Genomic DNA, 23,378 nt, shown 5'->3' with positions numbered 1-23,378 from the left:
CAGCGCTTTATTTCTATTTATTTATACAGTAATTCGCGGAAATATTTTAGTATTAATTTTTGATGAGAAATGAGAAAGGGCTTTGAAAAGAAGAAAATAAGAAAAAGGTTCGAGTTAATAAAGGAATCCAGTTTGGTAGAACGAACGGAAATTACGCAGCCCATGATCCCGCAAATGAACAGCCACCATAAAGGACCGAAACGGTAGCAGCAGGTAAAACGCGTTTGAATAATTAAGCGTGGTAACGATTCAATTCGCCGACGAATTAGACCTATTGACGCATAATGATTTCTGACCGAAACGTTCGACGAGCTCGAATCAGAATCACTTACGGCTCGGCGAATCGTCGATTATCGATAACAATGGGCGTGCGTTTAATTTTCATTCCTACGCGGTTTTGCGGCAGCCGGGTCCGCTTTCCCATCAATTTCCCCCGAAAATTGGCGGGATCGAATGACCGTGGTGCGCATATGTCGCGTGCCATCATCGAATTCCCGTGAGAATGGTTACCTTCGTCAAATGGAAGAAGGGGTTCATGAAACGCAGCACGTTTTTCCACTTATGTGGAAGTTTATGGATCGTGGATAATGGAGCGTAGCCAAAACGTCATTGAATTTCAGAGCAGTGGAAAAATGAGTCTGCCTATGCAGCCATTCTCTTTTGCGACCATCTCGAGAGGATTTTAACGGCATGATGCGCGCGTACACGCTGAAACGCATGAAAAGTCGAGTCTGTGAAAGCTATGATAATTTACATTAGCACCTGTTCTCGCCGTTCATTTACATAAATGGAAATTTGTTCAGGTAATTGTACGAGACGCATGCTTCCTTTGATTTGCTACTGCCGAAACGGTATAATTAATATGACCCTGTTTTCAAGCTAAACCGTGCTTCTTATCGCGCGTGTTATTGAATAACTGCAATAAGAAGCAATGAAAGAAAATTAAACGGCGGTTTGCTATTAGCATTTAAATCCATGTTCGTTATGCACGTTGCGTGTTTGTTTTTCTGATGCTAAAATGAGTTGAAGATTATCGTCATTTGATGCCTTTAATTAATTCTTATTCGCTACAACAGTGATAATAATATTAAGAGTAACCAATATTATACATGTCACTTCAAGTTTTACCTTCGCTTAATCCGGATATTCAGACAAGAGCTTATCGTATTTTGCAATTCATAATAATCGATTGTATAAAATATAAACGAAATAGGTATTTATGAAAAGCAAAACACTCGTAATGAGCTTATACTACGATGCTTTGCACATTTATTCAATATGAGAATTGCGTTCAACAGATAATTATGTGGTGATATTTAAATTATTAATCCTGTGAAAACATTGCAATTCATGTTTGTCCGCGTAAATTTGTTATTATAACGAAAACAGAAACAAGTATCGTTTGACATATTAGTCATGAATATTTTAAAATTAAATTATAACGGGCTTAATAAACTAGTAAATGACGAACGAATGACATATTCCGTTAATGAAAATCGTAAAAGAGTGAAAGAAGTGTAGAAAAATATATTTCCAATCTTTCGCTTTAACCAAATAACGCAATGTATTTTTACATTTTTACATTTTATATATTTTCATAAAATCGCTCTTCTAAATTTTGTTTGATAACGTCTTACATGCAATTACAACTCATTAAATTAAATTATCCGATATATTTTTTTCATAAATGTTTCCATGAAATTGAATGATTTTATTATATCTAAATTCGTTAAGCGTTATTTATTTATACAAATTTAAATAATGTCCCACGAGGGAAATACAACGAAAGAGGTCATAATACTCGTTTATATAAATGAAATACAATAAATAAAGCGTATTTGCTCGAAGGAATAAATTATCATATATATTCATAATGATATGCACAGAAAGTCTGTCGTTTGAAATACAAATTACAATAATTGCTATTGACAGCATTGAAATAAGCATGCAATTATTAAATAATTACTGACGAATGAATCGAATTATAAAAACAAGTGAATCATTCGCAATTTCCTTACAAGTAAAACCAATTATCTCGGATATCACCTAAAAGTAGCAGGACACACCGTCACGACATCGAGATGGGAAAAGAGGTCGTGGGTGGTCATAAGTCTCCTCGATTTACATCATCGGTGATTACCACCTACAGTCTTGAACCTCGCTGCCAACAGCCACGGAAACATATGCACGCGCATATTTAACACATAACGGCACACACAGTGCTTGCAGAGAGCGCGTGACATGGAGTTAACCTACAGAAAGTAATAGACGAGCAGAGGTCACGGAAAACGGAGAGAAACGAATCCCAAAGAAGCGGACGAAATTCCGGAGCACGAAACGAGAAGATACACTGCCAGTCATAAATATTAAAACATCTATGTACTCGTTACTGAAAAAAGACTTTTACTCTATTCAGTATTTTACATGATAAAGCACATATTTATGATGCGAGTAAAATAGCGAGTTTATAATTAGATTGCGGTTGTTGATGCATTTATGGAACATACGAATGTGCAAAAATCCAAAAACCGTATATAATATGGAAAAATATATAAATACAAACTACGGCATTCGTTTTAATAATATTAAATGTAAGAAATTGCTGTCTGCGATCTACTGTTCTAGCTATTTTTATGAAAATATGAACTTATGATAAAATAAGCGAACAAACAAAGAAAATTTGTATATTTAATTTGTACTAAATTGATTTATACTGAACTTGACTTATAGTAAATTTATATTGATTATCATGTATAGTATAAACTAAAAAAATCGATTTTATATTTATTGAAAACACGAGCTTCATAAATGCGGATCTTTTGTCATTGAAATTGTGTATTTCTTCCTGTATTAGTTTCATGCTGAGCACTAGAGTCTCACGTAATAATTTACGAATGATCAATAACGTTAATAAATAACAAGGTGTGGTTTTATTCTATTGTCCCGATAACCTTACAGTTTTTCATGAAGTAGGGCAATCAGTTGGTAATTTACGACTTATAAAATTTCATTAATAATATTAACTTGATTGTCCAATAATACAAGCTAATACTACTCAGATTAGATGTGAGGAAGAGATAAGTAAAATTACACAATTGAATTTTCCAGTGAAATGGAATACATGTGTGGCACGTAAGACATCGATTTTTGGTTTCTTGTACTATCAATTGCTTTACGCATTCTATTTTGATGTAATAGCGTTCGTTGCTCGATTCCAAAGATAAAACGATATAACGAAGATCTAAGAACGAATATGCATATACGAGCGAACTATCCATACATAGCTACGCAACCACGAATATTCACAAAAATGGATGAATCTTGTTGTGAATCAGCGTGCCAGCATATAAAGCTGAATGACAAACGCTAAACGTGTTTAAGAAAGTCGAGAGAAAGTCAAGAAAAATCGATGGTACTATGTTCGCAAGAATCATGAGGGCGGAAACAGATGACACGAGTAAATGAGAAACAGCTCGAAGCAGCAAATGGAGAGGGACGGGGAACATGCAGCAGTAGAAATACGAAACAGATAATCGCGTAAACGAGATAGCAAGTAGCAAGATCGCAAGGCCACAGAAGTGAGAAAGAGAGAAGCAAAAGCCGGGAGGGGGAGAGATATTTCCTCCCCGGGGGCCTACTCGTCGATTTTCCCTTCCTCTCGTTCCCCTAGTGAGCGCCGTGCCCCCTCCGGTGCAGTTGTGCCACTGCCACTAGGATCGGGGCCTTACGAGAGCGTGACGCATGCCTTCTTGTTTCATACTCGCTTCGTCGGGCTGCGCGTACGCACGTGCGTTCTTTACCGAGGCCCATTCAAGTGTACGTGCGGGAATCCTTCCTTAGCCTAGGCTGTGCGTGTTTGTCCGAGAATCTGCACCGGCTGATACGAAGCTCGGTTTTTCAGTTGTTTCTCATCCCTGCTGTGAACATACCGCCTTCTTGTATGTATTTTTCACGTAATCGAAAATTACAGCGAACGAATCGGCCGGATATGGGTTCGCGAGTGTGAAGGACAACGTGGCACGTGCGTGTTTGTCAAGACGTTACATTGTTCGTGGAAGTGGAAGTGTTCGAAGAAGACATTGAACGATAAGCGGGAATACTTTTTCTCCGTTGCTATTTCGACCGGCATTGTTGACTATCAACATAACAAATCGTAGAATTCTGCTTGTTGGAAGTACACCTTTGAATCTCGTTTTCCAACTTCGTTCGTGATAATATGGTCTAACGACTACCCTGCTGCCTTTGTGTTTGTTCCGTTTCTCGCGCACACGTGCAGATTGCGTTTCACGTCCGAGCGAAGACGATACGGGTGGATTCATCGCGCACATCTCACGTGTGAAGTTCTTTGAACTCGAGATGGTTAGAAAATTCAAACTGTTAATTCGGTTCGAATAAAACAGACGAATACAGCAAGAAACGCTGACGAGTTTCCCTGGTCTGCTTACGGCGGCACGTGACGTCACACAGAGAACGACTCACTGATATTCACGCAATATTTACACGCGTATCAGAGGTTGCGGGTGTGGAACATCGCGGTATCTATCAACGTCTTCAAGTTTTTTCGCGGCCGCCTACGAGAACTCTTGTTGACTTTTGCCATCGGGCTCTTAGAGGACTCTCGGCTCCCCTCTTTTTGCTGACATACTCTGCCCCACGATCGTCCAACAATCTGCAATTGGCACGCTCATACGTAGCGATGCAAGCATCGCGTTCGTTTCACAGTTGCTGTTTATAGTAGTTAACGTGTTTCTCGCGTTACGTGTATAGTGCATCGATTTTATTCAACACGATCGGAGATTTTAATCGAACTGTTCGTGTAAAAATAGTTAACCCGACAGGAGTATCGTTCCGTTCGAAGAGGAAGATAAGTTTAAGACGTTTGCGTGAATTGTGAACTAAGTTAACCTCTCGCGATTCCCAAATCATAAATCGAACAAAACTGGATTCAATAAAAATAAATTAATGTACAGATATTATTAACTATAAACACTTGTAGTTCTAGTTAAATTTCGATTATACCTTCGAATTTAATATATTAGATATGAAACGATCGCAATAAAACGTAGAATGTGGCTCAGACCGCAGAAGGTTAATATCGTGTCGTGAAATTCCACTAAAATTGCCTACACTATCTCTGCTTTACGTTATATATTTTATATACTTATAAAGAATGTTTATAGTTTAAACGGAAAATTTGTTGTTGGACATTAGCGATATAAGTTAAATTTAATTTTTTTTAAATTTGTCAATTCATCCAGCGAAATGTTCTAAATAGAAAGTGTTCTCGTTCGAAGTTTTCCGCTTTTATGCGACTCAAAGCGTTTCCAACTATATCCCCAATTACAAGATCCACAAGTTAGAAGCGTCTTGTTCCTTCGCGAACATTCGGAAGCTGAATTTCGTGCGTGATCGTGTTTCTTGAAAGGACTCTTGACTGGAAGAGAGCGACACAGTTTTCAAGCGGAACGGAGCGTGACTCGACCGGACTGAAATTTAACGATCTCGAACAGTTGACGGTGTCGTCGGTTTCATTCACAAATCGGAACTCGGCCGCGTGTAACATCTTGAGTGCGATAAGTGCGAGAACGTGCGTGTCGTTGTCGTTGCGTTGTCGCCGGCTCGTTCGGAAAATAAGTATATAGCGCCGTCTGTTGTGGATTGTGCTTAATCGCGGACACGAGGCATCCTCGTCGATGCGATAAAGCGCGTGAGCGGTTCTTTGTGCCGGGAACGCGGTGATGAATTGCTTGTGCACTCACGTATCGTCGCTATCGTTTATTTCTCGCGTTGCGAGAGGAATGACTACCCGTACCGAGAGTATTCTTGAGCGTGTCAAACATCCTTTAAGCGGACAACGTTATCGTTTTCGCGGTGAACGCTCGACAAGTACCTGAACTCTGGAAAGTGATCGTTGGTTGTGGTGCGGCGTGTTCGTTTCCGGCGGATTGAGCAGTAAGGTCGCGAGAGAAGAAGAAAATTTAAGTCGAAAGAGTAAACAGAGAGCGTTTCAACGGGACAGTGACGCGGCAAGAAAAATATCGAAGGCACGCGATACAATTCCACACGGTGTCAACCGAAAGACATTACTGTCAAGGCTGCTTTTGATCTCGGCAGGAAACGGGAAGCGAGCGAGTTCTTGCCACTGCACTTATGCTTATCTAGCCTCTGCCTCGATCGTCGAACAAAAAGGCCACTTATGAGGTCCACGCTTTTTTCCGCGCGGCCGTGTAGACTGGCAGATAGGTTTCGCGCGGTGCATTAGCTGCGATCTGAAAATCAATTCTCGCTACGGTTGTGAGAACAGAAACGTGTCACGAGTGAGTATCTATCGATGAAGAGTATATAGGCTTTTGGCTGAAAGCGGTGTTCACTTATCGCGGTAATAGTTGTTTAGAAGAACGAGAGAGAAAGGGAGAGAGGAAAAAGAGAGAAAAGCAAGTAAAGGATTGAGAAAGAGGAGGTGGTGCAAGTACGTATCGAAGAGAATCGTGGGTGGAGAAGCAAGAGCTCTTTTCTCGATAAGGCCAGCAACAAGCAAGAATCATCAGCAGTAAATTATATTACTGTTGGCTAGGAAAAATCATCGACGAAATAATTACCTAGTGCGTGGCGAGTGGAAAACGATTAATCGTAACTTCGGTTATTCCCGGCCGGACTCTGTGAATCGGTCAGTTTTAAAAACACCAAGCGAAAGCACAGGGCGCAAGGTGCGTGGGAGTGGTGCGTATCTTGTGTGTCGTGGGCGGTGTTCAATGATCATTGTAGTGTTGTTCTGCATCTTGTCGTTTGTAGACGCGCGTCGAATTGGTCTGGATGCCAGTTTTAGAGGGTGGTGTAGCTAAGAAGCGAAGTGTCGATAGGGCAGCTCGCAAAATGCGGATGAGACTTTGCACCGGCTCCAAGGAGTCGTACACGCTCCTATCCAAGAAACGGTAATTTATCATACTTCTTCCTCCATTTGTAGTTGTAATAGTTTGTTTTTGATCAACCTATCGATATGTGACGCCTTCCCCGACCTCCATGGTTTTCAAATATGTCGTAAAGCTCAACATTCTGAGCAACTTTTTCCGATGCGTATAACCGGCGATCGGCTATAGTTTTCCAGTTACCTACGAGAATATTCCTCCGTTTGGCATTAGTTTTCAAGCTGAATTGGGTTAGTATGTAATATGTAGTAATATCCGGTCGCTACGCACTGTTTATAGTAATATCGCTACTTGACAATAATGGTAACATAGCTCAACAAATTTCGTATATGCTTTTATTGCATACAAGGTCTACGCTGTGTTTCTATTTTTATCATGTAAAACGGCATATTTATAATTCTATCAGTTTTCCGTCAGAAGGCAGTTATATCAATAAAGCCTCTCCTCTAGAGTTTACATTTTTTAAGTTGCGCCACTATCAATGCCAAGAGGCGATATATTGATAAGGAGATTCATGGGGCCGACCGTGCGGCGCGGCGGCCCGATTAATGTTACATACCAGATTGAAAACATTGGAAACTAAGGCCGATCGCCGGTTATATGTACAAGAAACAGTTGTTCAGAATGTTGAGCTGTGCAACGTAACTTTGAAATCATAGAAATCGCAGAGGGTGTTACACATCGATAGGTTAACTGTGTTTCTATTAGTTGTGAACGTGTATTAAACAGATACGTCTACTTAGACGAAACACGTGGAACGTGTTTTAAAGCAATAAAAATTTTGAGCCAATCCTAATATTACAAATTAGGAGTCTTTAATTCAAATACATGGGTATATGTATATTTTAATTTTTATAAATCTTAAATCTTAAACGAGAAAAGAATTTTCGCGTATTGTCCGCTAAACGAGAATGATACTTATTAGTATCTTAATACTAGTATCTTAATACTGATTAGTATCTTAATAATATATTACATTTTTGCATGACTTACGACTCCCTCGCTCAAGTATATTGAAAAGTAAATTGTAACCTTGAAAACCTAAAGGTCTAAAAACTGTTATTGTCTCAAAGACAAAACTGACGATATATTAGGTTGTCCGAAAAGTTTCTTTCGTTTTATAAGGAAATAATAGACGTATAACGTTTTTTTTTGTTTTATATCATTTTGTCGAATTACGTACGATCCACTTTGTTCTGTCGAGATAAACACCGCGACATTTCACAGACTTGGTTTCACGTTTGTATAAAGGTGCACTGTTGTAAAAAACACGTTTGCGAAAGAAAGACACTTTTTGGACAACCTAATAAATAACTGAGGCCAACTTTTTAATATTTTTCTAATTACAATGAGTCATTGCTACCAGTATTAATTCCGGAAACTTTTGATATAGTATGATGACACATAATGTGGAAAGATATAATGTAAATGCTTAAATTAATGGGTTACACCTGATACATTTGGTTTTTGAATGGCAGCAGATAGGTTTACTCAATTTACCACATATTAGCCTTGTTGCGATGAATGTATTCGCTGTCCCCGTTTAAGCAGTTCTGTAATTTATCGATGTCTGGCTATTTAATATCGCGGAACAAAAATGTAGACAACATCAAGTTTCGTCATAATTTTTTTTTATAAAAACCTCTTTCTATAACATCTGTTCTGATTCATATATTAAATCTACAGTAAAATGACAAAATTGGATTAGGTCAGATAAAATGACTTTTTAGAAAATTTTTATAATTTATTACATTGCAATTTTAAAGAACTTGTTCTTCTTCGTAATTAGCATTTCATGACATATATCTTTTCTTATGATGTAACTTGTATTTCTTTATGATTGTTTTTTAATAATCATAATAATCTTCCTTCTTTATATCGTTCTGCATATAAACAATAATAATATGATAATATAAAAAATAATAGCAATTTAAAATGACAACATCTAACACAGGTTTAACTCACAGTATTTGCAAAATACATACAGTATATGCATAGACATTTTATATGAAAAAGTAAATTGCACATTTTAATACTTCTGAGTTAATATTATAAATATAAATGTTTATTTAGTAATATACAATGCTTGTGAGCGAATTTAAGTAATATATGTTCTTTCGATCTTCGAATCGTGTTTACGAAAAATGTATGTAAATTACATGAATTCGAAGTGGCTTTAAATCTTCTTTTATAAAGTGCCAAGGGATGACAGTTTCCTCAATGTATACTAACATAATACTTCATAGCTTCTAAATATAGAGTTATAATTTGCTCAATTTGGTGCAATAAATTATACGTATTATCCTAAAAACGTATCATTTCAGGAGCTTGAATTCCAATAATACATCACGCATTACACGAGAGTTTATAAAAATTTAATAATTGTCCTTATTTGGTATTAACATTCTGAAAATAATATGATTTAACAGTAAATTCAAGATTATCATAGAACGCTGCTGTTGTATTTATTTGCTCAAATTTAGAATATAAACATTAAATAGTTCACTTGAATTATCGAAATAAATCTCGAGAACTTCCAAGTATAAATTTTATGATTCTCTTGAAAATCTTAAACGTTTCATGGAAACGGAACTTATGTTCATTTCTGTTTATTTGATATCACAAAAATACGTGCTACTAATAAAAGATACTTTTTTGATTATGATAAAAATTATATCGAATTGGGTATCGCCAGTAAATTGAATCAGTAACGATAGATTTCATATTAATCGTTATTTATTGTTACAAACAATAAGTATAAAAAAAAACAAAGGACGAAAATTAATAACATTAATAATTTTTAATTTTTTAATATTTCGAATATTTCTTTATTTACCTGCAACAAGAAGTATCCATTAAGTTTTGGATAGTGTTCTCCGCGATAAAACTTTTTTCTAGTTCCTAGTACTTCGCTATGTTTCACAGTTATCTGCCCGACTCGTTAAGATTATCATTATATTAATAATTATCATCAATATTTCATTTGTACATTGCTTTTAATTCAAAAGCACACGCTATGACTATCACTGTCCGATCTACTTTTACGCTGAGTGATCACGTTAGCCTATTTAAAACGATGTCCTCAGGATAACACTTCAGTTTGGCTATCCTGCGCATCCAGCACCCAACTCGGGATGCGAATTAGGGTAGCATGATGCAAGTATTCTTCCCCTACGGTGTATGTCGTTAAGAGTTTAGAGCATGTCCGTTACATCCTGGACGGGAGCGTACGAGCACCGTGAAGTTTGCATGAAGCCACGTAACGAGCCGTAATCTCGCGGTAATTTACAAAATGACAGTCCATAAATATTTCGTTGGTAAATTGTGATTACGGGTTTGATCGACTCGGCGTTTTTTTGTCTTGACGCTCCTCGCCCCCTTTCTTAACTGTAATCACTGTTCACGTTTTATGTACGTACGTACGTACATACGTTAAGTACGTGTGTATACGTGGTACGCGAGTCGCGTTGAATTCCGGGGACGAGGAGGACTCTCCCGGCTCGGCGGCGTTTCAGAAAATCGGAATGCACGCTGTAACGCGATACATGCGGATGCACCACGTTCTCCGGAAACGTGTTTGTTTTTCGATGCGCTGCGCGGACACGAGCGATTTTTTATGGCGACGCATTACGTTACAACGGCGATTGTCTTCGAATGCTTGCCGATCAAGCTGTCTCTTTGTTTCACCATAAAATACACTCGGATAAAACAAACCAGCGGTAATCAAAAATTGATTTCCGTAATGTTGGAAATTTGAGCGGTTATATTTTTTGAGAGAAAATTACATCTAAGAAATGATTAATTTTACAAACGCAGAAATATCAGTGATTAAACGTTAATTCGTTAATTCGGTTGATTCAGTAGTATTTGTTTAACGTTAAAAACTATCTCGATGTTGAGGCACGGTAAATGATATATGATAATAACATGATAAACTGTATTTTGTAATATTCGCTTTTAATTCAAAGTCAGAAGAATCCAGGCATCGCAACACTTAAAAGCTTATTATGAGCTTATACCATGATTCTCAGAGTTTGAATTTATTTGTATTTTGGAAGATATAATATTTTTTTAAAGTAATCACACAGTTTATTTTATATAAATATAAATCCTATTAAATCCATAATGTCATGTTAACGATCTTTTTAATATTATTACATTAATATTATAATATAAAATAATGACAGTATTTATCTCGACAACATAGTTTATAATAAAAATTTCAACTTTATGCTAATTAAAAAAAAATTGTAACCATTTTAAAGAAAATTAACCATTTGTGGTGGGTGTAATTGATAGCATATACGAAAGAAGGAATTTTCCTCTCCTAAAGCCACAAACAATTCTACCTCATGCTAGTTTCCAAGAAACTGGCAATTGGATTGATCTCTATCTTGTTTTACGATTTCTTTATCTCATGCGGGTATCAGTAGATATAAATACGTTACTTGCACTCAATGTTTCTCAAGAAAGCAATTTATTCAGAAAAAGCTATGGATTTAACAGTAATTTAGATTAAATTTATTATTGATACATGTAAATAAGAAAATTTGACAAAAATTTAGGACGAAAAGTAAAGTTTGGAATCGTCAAAAACATACACACAACTTACAGTCATCTTTCTATTTACATCCTTCTGTTTAGTCATTCTAGGCATTTATAAGTAGTTCGTCACTTGTGTAATTTCTCATCTCAAATAATCAGATTTCACTCAGCTGAAGTATTATAGTTACTATCAAGTGGCACTACACGGCGTATGAACAGCGTATCAAAGAGTATAAATATTACCACAATCATATTAGATACATACTACTATAAATGACTTGTGAGAATTGATGAATTCTCAGAAGAAACATACGAAGCCAAAAGTAAAGATTACAATCAATTAGTTTCTATAAATACAGATATTACAAAGCTTACGAATATCACATTTAGACTGTGAATTTTTATTTAAATTCATATTTTTTTGAATACCACTAAAGTAATGGAGCATAGATCGAAATTTGTTTCAGTCTTTAAATATTACAAGTACGTTGCTTTCGTTATTGTATACATTTAGGTGAATATTCTGTGCATTCTGTAGGTTTAACTAAAATGGTGTCAAAATGATGAAATTCAAGTTAACGATTTTGCAACAAAAAGCTGCACCGTTTAAAAATGATGAACGAGACTAACCACTCAACCCAAATTTCCAATGTACAAGAATTAATGCGGATATTAATATGAACAATTTTATCATTCTTGACGTTCAATTTATTCTCCAGAATCGGATACTTAATTTCTCTCCGGAACGCGAGATCCTTTAATTACTTCAACAAGCGTAATTATAGCTATATCCATTACTCCGGCCGAATTGATATTTAAAACGACGCATAACAGTGATATATGTATACCTCATTTCCATTTAAATGAATTGCCCAAGAAATCGCATTTTTTCCTGGCTGAATCTTACGCGAAATCTCATGGCCGCCGAGTGAAGCCTTTTAATCCGATAATGTGAAAATTAGACGCTAGAGTATGCATCTGTTGATATTCAAATGGTTGCAAGTGCGCGTTTATCGTCGACGATAAAAGTTCCAAAAGTCAAGTTATTTAACTGAAACATGGAATATAGTTGTAAACTTTTTCTGTATATCGAATCGTCGTATCTTGAAAGAATGTTCAATTTAGGACATTTACCGTAGTATTCTACTGTTGTGGTTAGATTGCGGATTCTTATGCATTTATGATAGATCTAAACACGTAAAAATGTATTAGGTTGTCCGAAAAGTTTCTTTCGTTTCATAAGGCGATAATAGATGAACAACAATTTCTATTTTATATTATTTTATTGAATTAGGTATGATCCATTTCGTTGTATTTCTATTATTACGTTCGTGCATAATTCAATAAACTAATATAAAACAAAAAACATTGTACATCTATTATTTCCTTATAAAACGAAAGAAACTTTTCGGACAACCTAATACATTTTTACGTGTTTAGATCTATCATAAATGCATAAGAATCCGCAATCTAACCACAACAGTAGAATACTACGGTAAATGTCCTAAATTGAACATTCTTTCAAGATACGACGATTCGATATACAGAAAAAGTTTACAACTATATTCCATGTTTCAGTTAAATAACTTGACTTTTGGAACTTTTATCGTCGACGATAAACGCGCACTTGCAACCATTTGAATATCAACAGATGCATACTCTAGCGTCTAATTTTCACATTATCGGATTAAAAGGCTTCACTCGGCGGCCATGAGATTTCGCGTAAGATTCAGCCAGGAAAAAATGCGATTTCTTGGGCAATTCATTTAAATGGAAATGAGGTATACATATATCACTGTTATGCGTCGTTTTAAATATCAATTCGGCCGGAGTAATGGATATAGCTATAATTACGCTTGTTGAAGTAATTAAAGGATCTCGCGTTCCGGAGAGAAATTAAGTATCCGATTCTGGAGAATAAATTGAACGTCAAGAATGATAAAATTGTTCATATTAATATCCGCATTAATTCTTGTACATTGGAAATTTGGGTTGAGTGGTTAGTCTCGTTCATCATTTTTAAACGGTGCAGCTTTTTGTTGCAAAATCGTTAACTTGAATTTCATCATTTTGACACCATTTTAGTTAAAATTATTCAAAATAATATTGATTGGTAGTGGTTATATTACTTATTTGGTCGTACGTCGAAGGCTGAAGAGAGACGATATTTTAGTCTGTTTGATTCTTTTAATTATAACATACAAAATATCACTTCTTTACGTTGTAATATAATTTAACTCTAGAACTGCCAAACCAATTAAAATGATTGATAACAGACTTTTTCTTTTCGTAATTACCAACAAGATGCAAGTATTTCTGGTAACATTGCTTTTTGCTCTTATTGAGACATAAACATGACTACATATACATACTTATTCATACTTGCATATTGGATTAATTCTAATTCGCTATGTGTAATGTAGGTACGTGTTAGAGGTCGATAGTTCTAATGTTAATTGAAATATATGATATATATACACCAATGCTTACGACTGACGAACATACGAAAATACAGTCAGATCATGAAGAGTACCAACATAGTTTATTGAATTATAAACCAAGTGAGATAAAATATTAATAGCAATTCGAATAAAATGGTAGTTGTTATTAGTTAAAGATTATTGTTATTTACTATTGTTATTAATGTTATGTGTATATACTACCTATGGAGAAAAATAAAAAATTCATACAAAAATTCATGCAAGAATAGTATTCTAATGAATACTATGAAACGAATTATATCTAGCTGAACGAAAGTTCGTTGCATTTTGTATGGGATGCTACTATAAATAATTCGTTCGTAGTTATTGTTTTGCTTTCATAACCTTATCTAGTATTCTATTACGTGCTGTGATTGTATTCTGAAAATCTCGTTAACGCAGAAGAAGTCGTCCTCTATCGGCATAAGGATCGACTATATGCGAATTTTATGGCTCACAATTCAAGAAGATAAAAGAACTAAATTGATTATTCACTCTAAGCGCTATTTGATTATTATTCATGCAAATAGTTAAAGAATCATTTGAATTGAAAAAATTCAAAGTGTACGTGAAAGTCAATATCGCTGTTCAAAATTAATTGTCTTATGCCCAAGCAAAGAAATATCTACGCAGAAGAAAACAAAGAGATGGTGGAACATTAAAAAGTAATAATAGAGGCTAACATATGTAGATTACATTATAGATCATAATGTTAGATTGTAGCACACATGTATATGAAAAACAAAATTCGTTTTCGATTCTAAATATAAATATGCTTTTATTTTTCGCCAGATTAAGTTTGTTACTTGAAGCAAATACGTGCCACTGTAAATGACACACTTTCATATTCGAACTATAATGCATCCGACAATACTTTTAGAAAGTATTATTTTGTGTTTTATAGAATCAGACAATGTATGTTATGTTGCCTGAATTTGGAAATATTTTATGTAGTTTTTCCATCAATTCTTGGAAGTAAAATTCCTTTTTACTTTAAAGAATTATGATATATTATACCAATAATGGCCCACTAAATTATCATTTGTTGTGAGTTGACCTGGATATGCATAGTTCATTAATTCAGTAATTATCACAACGGTGGTTTTTCGGTGTTATATAATTTTCGTATTTATTATATTACTTGCACTAATAATTAATGTCATTTTTATCAATATTAACAATATTTCTAATAATTCAATTCTATTCTCAGATACTGATATCACATTTGAAAGAATTTCTTATAAAAGATATAAAAAGAGAGAAAAATTCAATTTTATGTAAATTATGCTGCATAGAAACGATATATTTCTTGATAACATAAAAAATGTAATGTATTTAAAAGTATTCAAACGTAACTTTCACGTGTTACGTATAAAATATAGCGGTATCTAATATGATAAAAAATGCAAGAACTTTCCGTACAGCTTAATAAATCTATCCCGTGCAATTTCATCTAGACATCTTTTATTTAAGCATTGATTAATATTGTTTAACGTTAAATCCCGGTCTCTCGAAACGTGTGACATTTTTATCAAATATTCGTTAGCGTGACCCGTTCTGAGTCAAATGCAGGGCTCTATATTTCATCCTTACACGCCATCACCGGAACTAAAAAAAGAAACCACACAGAGGGATACCAGTAATATAACTCCAGACATATCCGCCCGTGCTCTCGCCAGATTGATCTACCCGTTAGTTTTCGGTTTCGCAATAACGTGTCTTCACAACCGCGAAAAAATTCACTGACGAATCGTCGCAAATAAATTACGTCTCAGGAGCCATAAGGATTATCGACACGTTTCACTTTTACAGTATCCATTTTACAATCACCCGATTAACGCTTTCTTTACTAAGTTCATAAAATGGAACAGGGTTAATGTGACCTTTTTATATTTTAACTTCTCTAGATTTAGATTTGTTATTCTGTCTATTTCTGTATTTATTTAAAAATATTTAAACGAACCTTTTATAAAATTTTATACATAGTTGTTGCTTAAATTAACCCAACTTTTTACAAAGGCAACGATATATTTAAACTTGATATTGTTCGTCTACAGTCAGGATCGGTTCTTCATTTATTCTTACTTTGACATAAGGTGCTAAAATTTAGAAGATGTTCCTAATCTTTTACTAATTACACTGATCGGTGTAAGCTCTGTTTATTGTTAATGCCCATCGCTAGAATATATAGTACTTATTGGCTATGAATGGTATTATACATACTTATACACAAAATATACAAATAATGTTATTCTGAATTTTTCAGTCCTGTGATTTTACATAAAACGTACATTAGAATTAAGAAACAGACATATGAAATATTACAACGACGATCGTGGGTAAAATTATGGTATTTCGAGGACCAAGATCCGGTGTACCGTTGCCATAAATATTCATCCATATGCAGAACCTGGCAGTTAAACTATTTACATAGATGCGGATACGAGCGAATTGAGTATTCCGAATGGTTCTTGGTGAAAATTTTTCGTATCCGATTACGACTGAATATGATAACCACCTTGATGACTCGAGGATCCTTTTCACTGGAAATGGGCAAAAATATAAACGCGCCCCGCGAATGAATCGGTGTGGTCGCATCGAAAATTGTCGAGTAATTAATTACAGATGAATCGGTAAATATTCCACGGAGAATATTTGTCTGATGTTCCTTTAATGTGCTATTGAAATCCATAGTTGAATCCAGAAAATGGTAAATATACAGAGGTTTTGTCGTGTAATGAGTAAGAAATATCGTGAAGATGAATTCAAACCTTAAAGAAAATGCAACATATTGTGAATTTTTTAAGATTGTAGTTAAAGCAAAAGGAAACAAGTATGTCGTGGTAACTTTTTATCACAATCCTTGCTCTATTTGAATATTGTTCAAATAACATATTTTAAGTATAAATATTTGTTACAATTAGAGCATAAATGCATACAGTGGTAATAATAGTGATAAATGCATGTAATATAATATTCAAATGATTCACATTATTTTTGTTTCTGCTGTTTACCTGTGTATATGTACAGAAAACTTGGGAAAAGCAGCATTTCTATATCTTAGTATATTTAGTTTATCTTAATATAAGTTAGCCTACAAATTAATTTCTTTAAATTAAATATACTTATTGAGGTTGGTAATAGAAGCCACGAATTATTACAAACTTGCTGAATGGTTGCTCGTTTTTCGCTAAATATCCTTTTTGAATTATATTTCTTTCCTGTATACGATGTAATTGAAATGTCCACACTGACGGAAGGTGTCATGTTATTCCTAAAAATTAGCGGATATGTACTTAAGAAAAAGGAATACATAAAATTATTTCCTTTATCGTTAGAAACTTAAAAGATATTCGAAACGAAAGGTGAATAGTTTCTTGGTGTAAATGAGGCCTGCAAACAATGTCCTCATTAAAATAAGCATTTTCTCAAATAGAATTATTTATTTTTCTCCTGGGTAAAAGGCCTGTTTTAATTAAAGTTTAGTAGCTTATGTTAAGCTTATATTAAACTGATGCATTAATGCATGAGGTATATAGGATATAACAAATATTCCAATTGATGCAATTATTACTACTGACAAGTTACGATTGTAAAACGTAATGCAATTATTGACTTAATGCTAATATTTACAATATGTACATATATCAACAATAATTTTCAAACGTATTTTCATTTTCCTTCAATTACATCTACAAAGAGATTTATGTAATTAAAGAAATTATTAAATACTGCAACAAATAAAATTGCTGTTTCAGTTTTCCGGAAAGAATAGAAACTAATGAAAATCAAAAATATTTATACACTTATTTTCAAATTATATACGCATCGATTAAAATTACTCTGTCGTGTATTTTTATCTTTTTTACGTTTTAACTCCACTTGTTTTGTTCTCTTGGCATGAGATGCAAATAACATTAAAAAGTGTACAAAGCTCTAAAATATATAAAAGTCAACACGCTCGCGCGGTTTCCCTTCGACTACAGTTTCGGAAATTTTACGTCGCCATTAACGTAGGGAGTAAACCGGAGACAAGCAGTAAAAAATAAGGTGCTTTGCATGGAATCATCAAGATACTAAAATCCGATTAAAAATAGCAACGTGGAAAATTTAAACGTCGAAATTTATGGGTGAACAAGGACTTTCGTTATTCGAACAATACTCGATTTAAACGCTCCTTCTTCTTTCGTAATATTATGTTCTACCTATTCTAAATCACAAACATTCTACAACATTCCGTTTATGAGACCTGCGTAAGTATCTGCATAACTTATTGTTAGTATAAATCTATCCACATGACTGTGCGAATAAACCATTTGGACAGCAGTGATTACTAAAGTAATATTCTACGCATTATTATACTTGACTCAACAATGAAACAATATATTATTCATAGTAAGCTTATTCGCAGTAAGATTAGCGTAATAATGCTACTTCCAAATTGGAAATATTAAAACCTTGTTGTAAGAAAGTGTCTCTGCAATGGATGTACAGAAGTGCACTTTAGAGATAGGAATTATGTCACACATATTTGTTTTCGCTTTCGAACACTCTTATTCAATGTCATATGCAAAATTATTTCTCTCTTGTTAAATACATAGGTAGTACATGATTTATCCGTGGAAAAGCTACAAAATTTCTTCGTATTGAATGAGCAGCGTATACGTAAGTCTTTCAGTCTGAAATGGTAGTTAGTTAGAAAGCATATAATAACAATTATCAAGAAGAATAACTGCCTTTCAAGAACCATAAAAGAACCACAGGAAAGAAATACAGTCAAGTAAGAGATATTACAGACGATCTTATTATTCTCTTTACCCTTGAAGAGATAGATTAGCATCAAAATAAAATAATTACTATGTACATTTTGTGGTTTTAACAGTGGAATCAATTCAATTGAAACAGTAAGGTTAGCTTAAAGATCAATTAGAAGAAAAAACCATTTCTGGTAGCTCAGTCAGAAATTGGTTTACAAAATTTCATTCAACCATGAAATATTTCTAAGGTAGAACTTTTTTTTTAATTAAGATTTACAGTCGCATCAATTGCGCAGTTACAAGCCAAACCATGGAGAGGGTTGGTATGGTACTTTACATTACGCTATTTCGTTAAATAGCCCAGCTCCCGTGATAAACCTTAATAAGTCATGACTTTTTTTGCCTTTCAAGTTATCTTTCGGATGGTGGGAAAACATTCCCTCGTTTAGAAAAGGGTTATCGATCTGTGTTTCTCGTGCAGCATACTGTACTTTGGGTAGTTCAAAATCAGGTGGTCTATTGTTATTTGTGTATTACACTCTTCGTATTGTTGGGTTGGTTCTTTTCATAGAAGGTAAGAGCGGGAGATCTTGAAGAGCCCTGGTTTCGGCTGATAACTATTTGGACTCGTCTGGGCTATGAACTGGTCGTTTTGTGCCTTTTGAAAAAATTTTAGTCGATGTTTATAGTGAGAAGATACTGCTTCCCTTCATAAAACTTGTTTAACAGATTTTCATTTATTTAGAGATCTGAACAACTTTTTGGGAAACAACTATTTCACACATGACAGAAATATAAAAAGTGTGGTTTTATCAATGAACATGAATTTTCATTACAAGTAGATACATAAATGGCGCGTTACCTCCTCGTTGGAAAGCATTTTTAACTAAAAAGCAAAGATACGTATTTTCATTCAAATTTCTCCACGCAGAAGGACAATTTAAAGAACTCTTTTCAAATACTACAATAGTATCTACTATGTATGTACATATACTGTACAATATTTTGAAGATCATATCAAATTGATATTAAACGATGTTTTATACTGCATGAAAATTCCCTTTGAAGAACAGTCGAATATGTCAATTAGTATGAATATCGATGGTCCTATTATGATTCTGCATTTCTCTATTGCTAACATACACGTGCTTCATGACGGTTAGCAAATATAAAGGTCCCTTTATCAAGCCGATGTGTTCGGTTTCATTCGAACACGCTAACCGATTCGATGACTTGAATTTTCTTTTGAGCAACGTACAAGGGAAATATATCGTTGAGGTAAATTAACCGACACGTTACATAGTCATGAAAATTATGACATCAGATGGAGCGGTTAAACCCCCGGGAATTATTGACATTAATACAGATTTAGTTGAAAGGAGACGAAAAGGGATGGTTGGGGCGCGTGCAGGTATGAACGGCAAATACATATCGTCCGTGCACCCCTTTTATGTAATACATGTTCCTTCGGTAACGCGTGTCTACTCATTGAAAAGTCTGTTAAGCCGGTCAGCGTTAAGTCGACGGTGAACCAATAAATCCTCGACCCTTTTCTTTCGTTACGAATGCACATCGCGGCAACGCGAGTGCCCTTTGAAGTTCTATTTAACACGAAATATCTCATGTACCTATGTACAGCATACTCTTACAAATATATTACCGATGCATTTATCCTTGATTCCGAAATATTATTTATCCCGCTTCTCGTAATGGATCTATTATAATTCCGTAGCATGTAGATATTTACATGTTTCTTTATACGCCCGGTCTGTTTCTTCCTTCTATCGTAGATTTTTTATAAAATACACTTTTTGTAACGTCTCCTAATTTCTTGTTAAATATTATTAATTTGATATTATCGATATTACAATTATCGATAGGACAAAAGCGTTTAGTAGCGAAGAAAAAACAAAATTTTTAGCTAATTATCAGCCAGATTATAATTTTTGATAAAAGTAGGAATCTATAAATTTGAAATAAAAGTTCGATGTTGAGTTAATGTTAAAGTTTAGTGTACCAAACTGTAATACACAATTGCGGCATATATTTTATGTACATAATTGTTTCCACGAACGAAACGTTTTGTGGGTAACTGTAGCCACACACCAGGCATTATTTAAGGTCTCCAATTGAATGTGCGCCGAGATCGTCAGGAATTGAACGTATAGATGAACTGTAACGGAAGGATGAATATGAATTCGTCGATTTTACTGGTTCCCTTATATACAAGAATATGAAGGAATTACGTCTGCAAATGTTGTATTAATTCGTATACATATATCGAATAATTCGACTGAAACGTTTGAAAACTTTTTTTCCGAAGGAAGTGGAAAAGTATATATCACAGCAGCATTTTTCGAGAAACTTCATAAATTTTTGTATTTACGGAAATTACATAGATCTACGTGAGTTGTAGATATCATATTTTGCATCGAGGAAAGTCATTTATATAAAAAAATTCGAAAGTGGAATTTCTTTTTATTTTTACATTGATATTTTCTATTACTGTTACTTTGTATACGCTTACTATTTTACAACAATGGAATTTACATTTCAATCAATGTCAGAATATTGTCAAATATAAGGTCAAATGTGAGAATCAGTTGATGTGATAGGAATGAGGAAATATTTTCTAAAGTATTTTTTTCAAGTTTATTGTTCATTGATACCTCATTCATTTGGCCAGTGTGTATTTATCGCTATTTGAGATTTCTAAAAGTAAATTGATTTCAGTTCAGTACATTTATTTTTTCTGTTATAAAAAAACGTCTTGTAAAAAAGTTTTAACATTGTTACTTAGTACTTAGATTTATATAGAAATTCTATACGATTTATAAATTCATACGTGCTTTTGATTAGTATTTTTTTTTCAATATAAATACAGTCGAGAAGGATATATCGACCTTAATGTCTCCAACCATTTCGTTATCCTTTCAATCATCGTTGTTATTGAGATCGCCTTATTGGATTTCATCATCGTTTTCATCTGCAGAACCCGCAACAAGTTTTATCATTGGCGGAGATCTATTGGTTGGTCAAGGGTATACGATATATCAAGAATCTCATAGGAAATGTTAGTTTGCTCAAGTAAAAGGGATAATACGACTCATCCATGTTGAAAAAATTGTGCTGCGGGTAATTGGTTATACACGCTCATTGCTTATACACTATACAGCAGACAAAATGCTATAATTTTACATGAAATTATAGGACACGATAGATTCATAGAAAATTACATATACACAAAATATGTTGATTGAAACTAAAGTGAATTATGTTAAGATTATCCATTTTACATATTTTGTTCCAACTATGCGGCTATTTTATTGGCAATTAATTTTGTAAAACGTAGAATCTTGATACTTTTGTAGATATTAAATATTATGATAATGTCATAGATCTAAAGTAAACGTTACCTTATTATTTTTAAATCTTGCCAAAATTTTCATATGAAGTTTGTACGTATATATGTAACCATTTAAAACATATCTTATTCTTAATCATTAAACGATTGTATTATTTCGTTGAAATCTTAATATCATATCTTTAATATTATCGAATTCCCAATTATGCAAAATCTTTATTATAAAATTAATTTCTATTCTTTCATGTTAAAATAAACATTTACTTTATTAATATTTTATATGATCGCAAATTCACTTACAAGAACTTTAGTGTTCTGCCTTACAAATATCAAACGTAACATTGAATAATTTAATTCTCTATAGCTTTTGAATAAAAGATAATATTTTTTTATATGGCGAAAAAGATATGATCTGATATCAACCAATTCATGCATTGCTCGATATCTATCTACAATCGAGTATAAATATCCTATTACTAGGAAAACAACGCAAGCTTAACATAAAACGTGTAAAACCATTTGAATATAAAGCGAGATGAAATTCACACATGTAAACATTACGAACTAAAGTTTGAAAAAATGCAAACATAAATTTAACACGAGGAGCTGTAATTTATATTAGGTAAAGATTTCCATTTAATCTCCCTTCCTGCAACAACGGATGTAATAAATATATTGATATGGTAATCCTGAAAACTGGAACATCTTTTCATAAATCTTTTAATAAATATATACCCAAACAAAAGAAGCTTTTTGTATTTCTTATGTAAAATGAATAATTTCTTTTCTTCTTCATTTTACTCTTACATTTTACTTCGTTTCTGTACTTCATATATCAGATTCGATGACTATAGCACACATAACTCAAGAAACAGCAAAGATCACGCAGTACATATTATATTGAAAAGTTTTACCCCGAGACAAGTATAAGAAGCTAACTAAGATGAATGATCGCACTTTTAACCGTAGGTAAGAGATCTTCCAGCAGATATTCGAACGTGCTTACCTCGATGACAATAGATGATTTACACGTGGCGCGTACTGCGGACGGACACTAGACTTAAGAAATGTTGGACACATTTTTGTATATTCGCGATCGTTCGCGAGAATATCTGTATGGACCCGTAGTACAAGTCGCGAAGGCTGGGACACAGATATAAATTAACATGTAAGTCGAGAGAACAAGTGACCGTATGTTCGTGATATCTTCACCAGCTTCTCTCCTCGATCCTTCCTTTTCTTCGCGGTCGCAGCTGCCAGAGTTCCGTCTCTACGCCTGTCGTTCCTTTTTCCCGTCTCGTGCGAA

The 23,378-nt window shown here is 34.1% G+C and overlaps 1 protein-coding gene across 5 annotated transcripts in view; it reads left to right on the top strand.

Moving 5' to 3' along the window:
- LOC100740507 (rap1 GTPase-activating protein 1) overlaps positions 1 to 23,378 on the top strand; it is a 253,514-nt gene that overhangs the window by 84,593 nt on the left and 145,543 nt on the right. Inside the window, exon 1 of one of the 5 annotated variants that reach the window (XM_024368176.2) lies at positions 5,709 to 6,932. The exons of the other annotated variants lie outside the window; for them this stretch is intronic. Coding sequence (XP_024223944.1) covers positions 6,814 to 6,932 — 119 coding nt within the window. The 5' untranslated portion in view covers positions 5,709 to 6,813. Of the gene's footprint in view, positions 1 to 5,708; positions 6,933 to 23,378 lie in introns of those variants that run through there. 5 annotated transcript variants of the gene reach the window in all.

The sequence above is a fragment of the Bombus impatiens genome, unplaced genomic scaffold (assembly GCF_000188095.3).
Source record: "Bombus impatiens unplaced genomic scaffold, BIMP_2.2 scf_0396, whole genome shotgun sequence".
NCBI classification, from domain to species: Eukaryota; Metazoa; Arthropoda; class Insecta; order Hymenoptera; family Apidae; genus Bombus; species Bombus impatiens.
The sequence above is the reverse complement of the archived record's forward strand: the minus strand, read 5'-3'. Positions and strand labels throughout refer to the sequence as shown.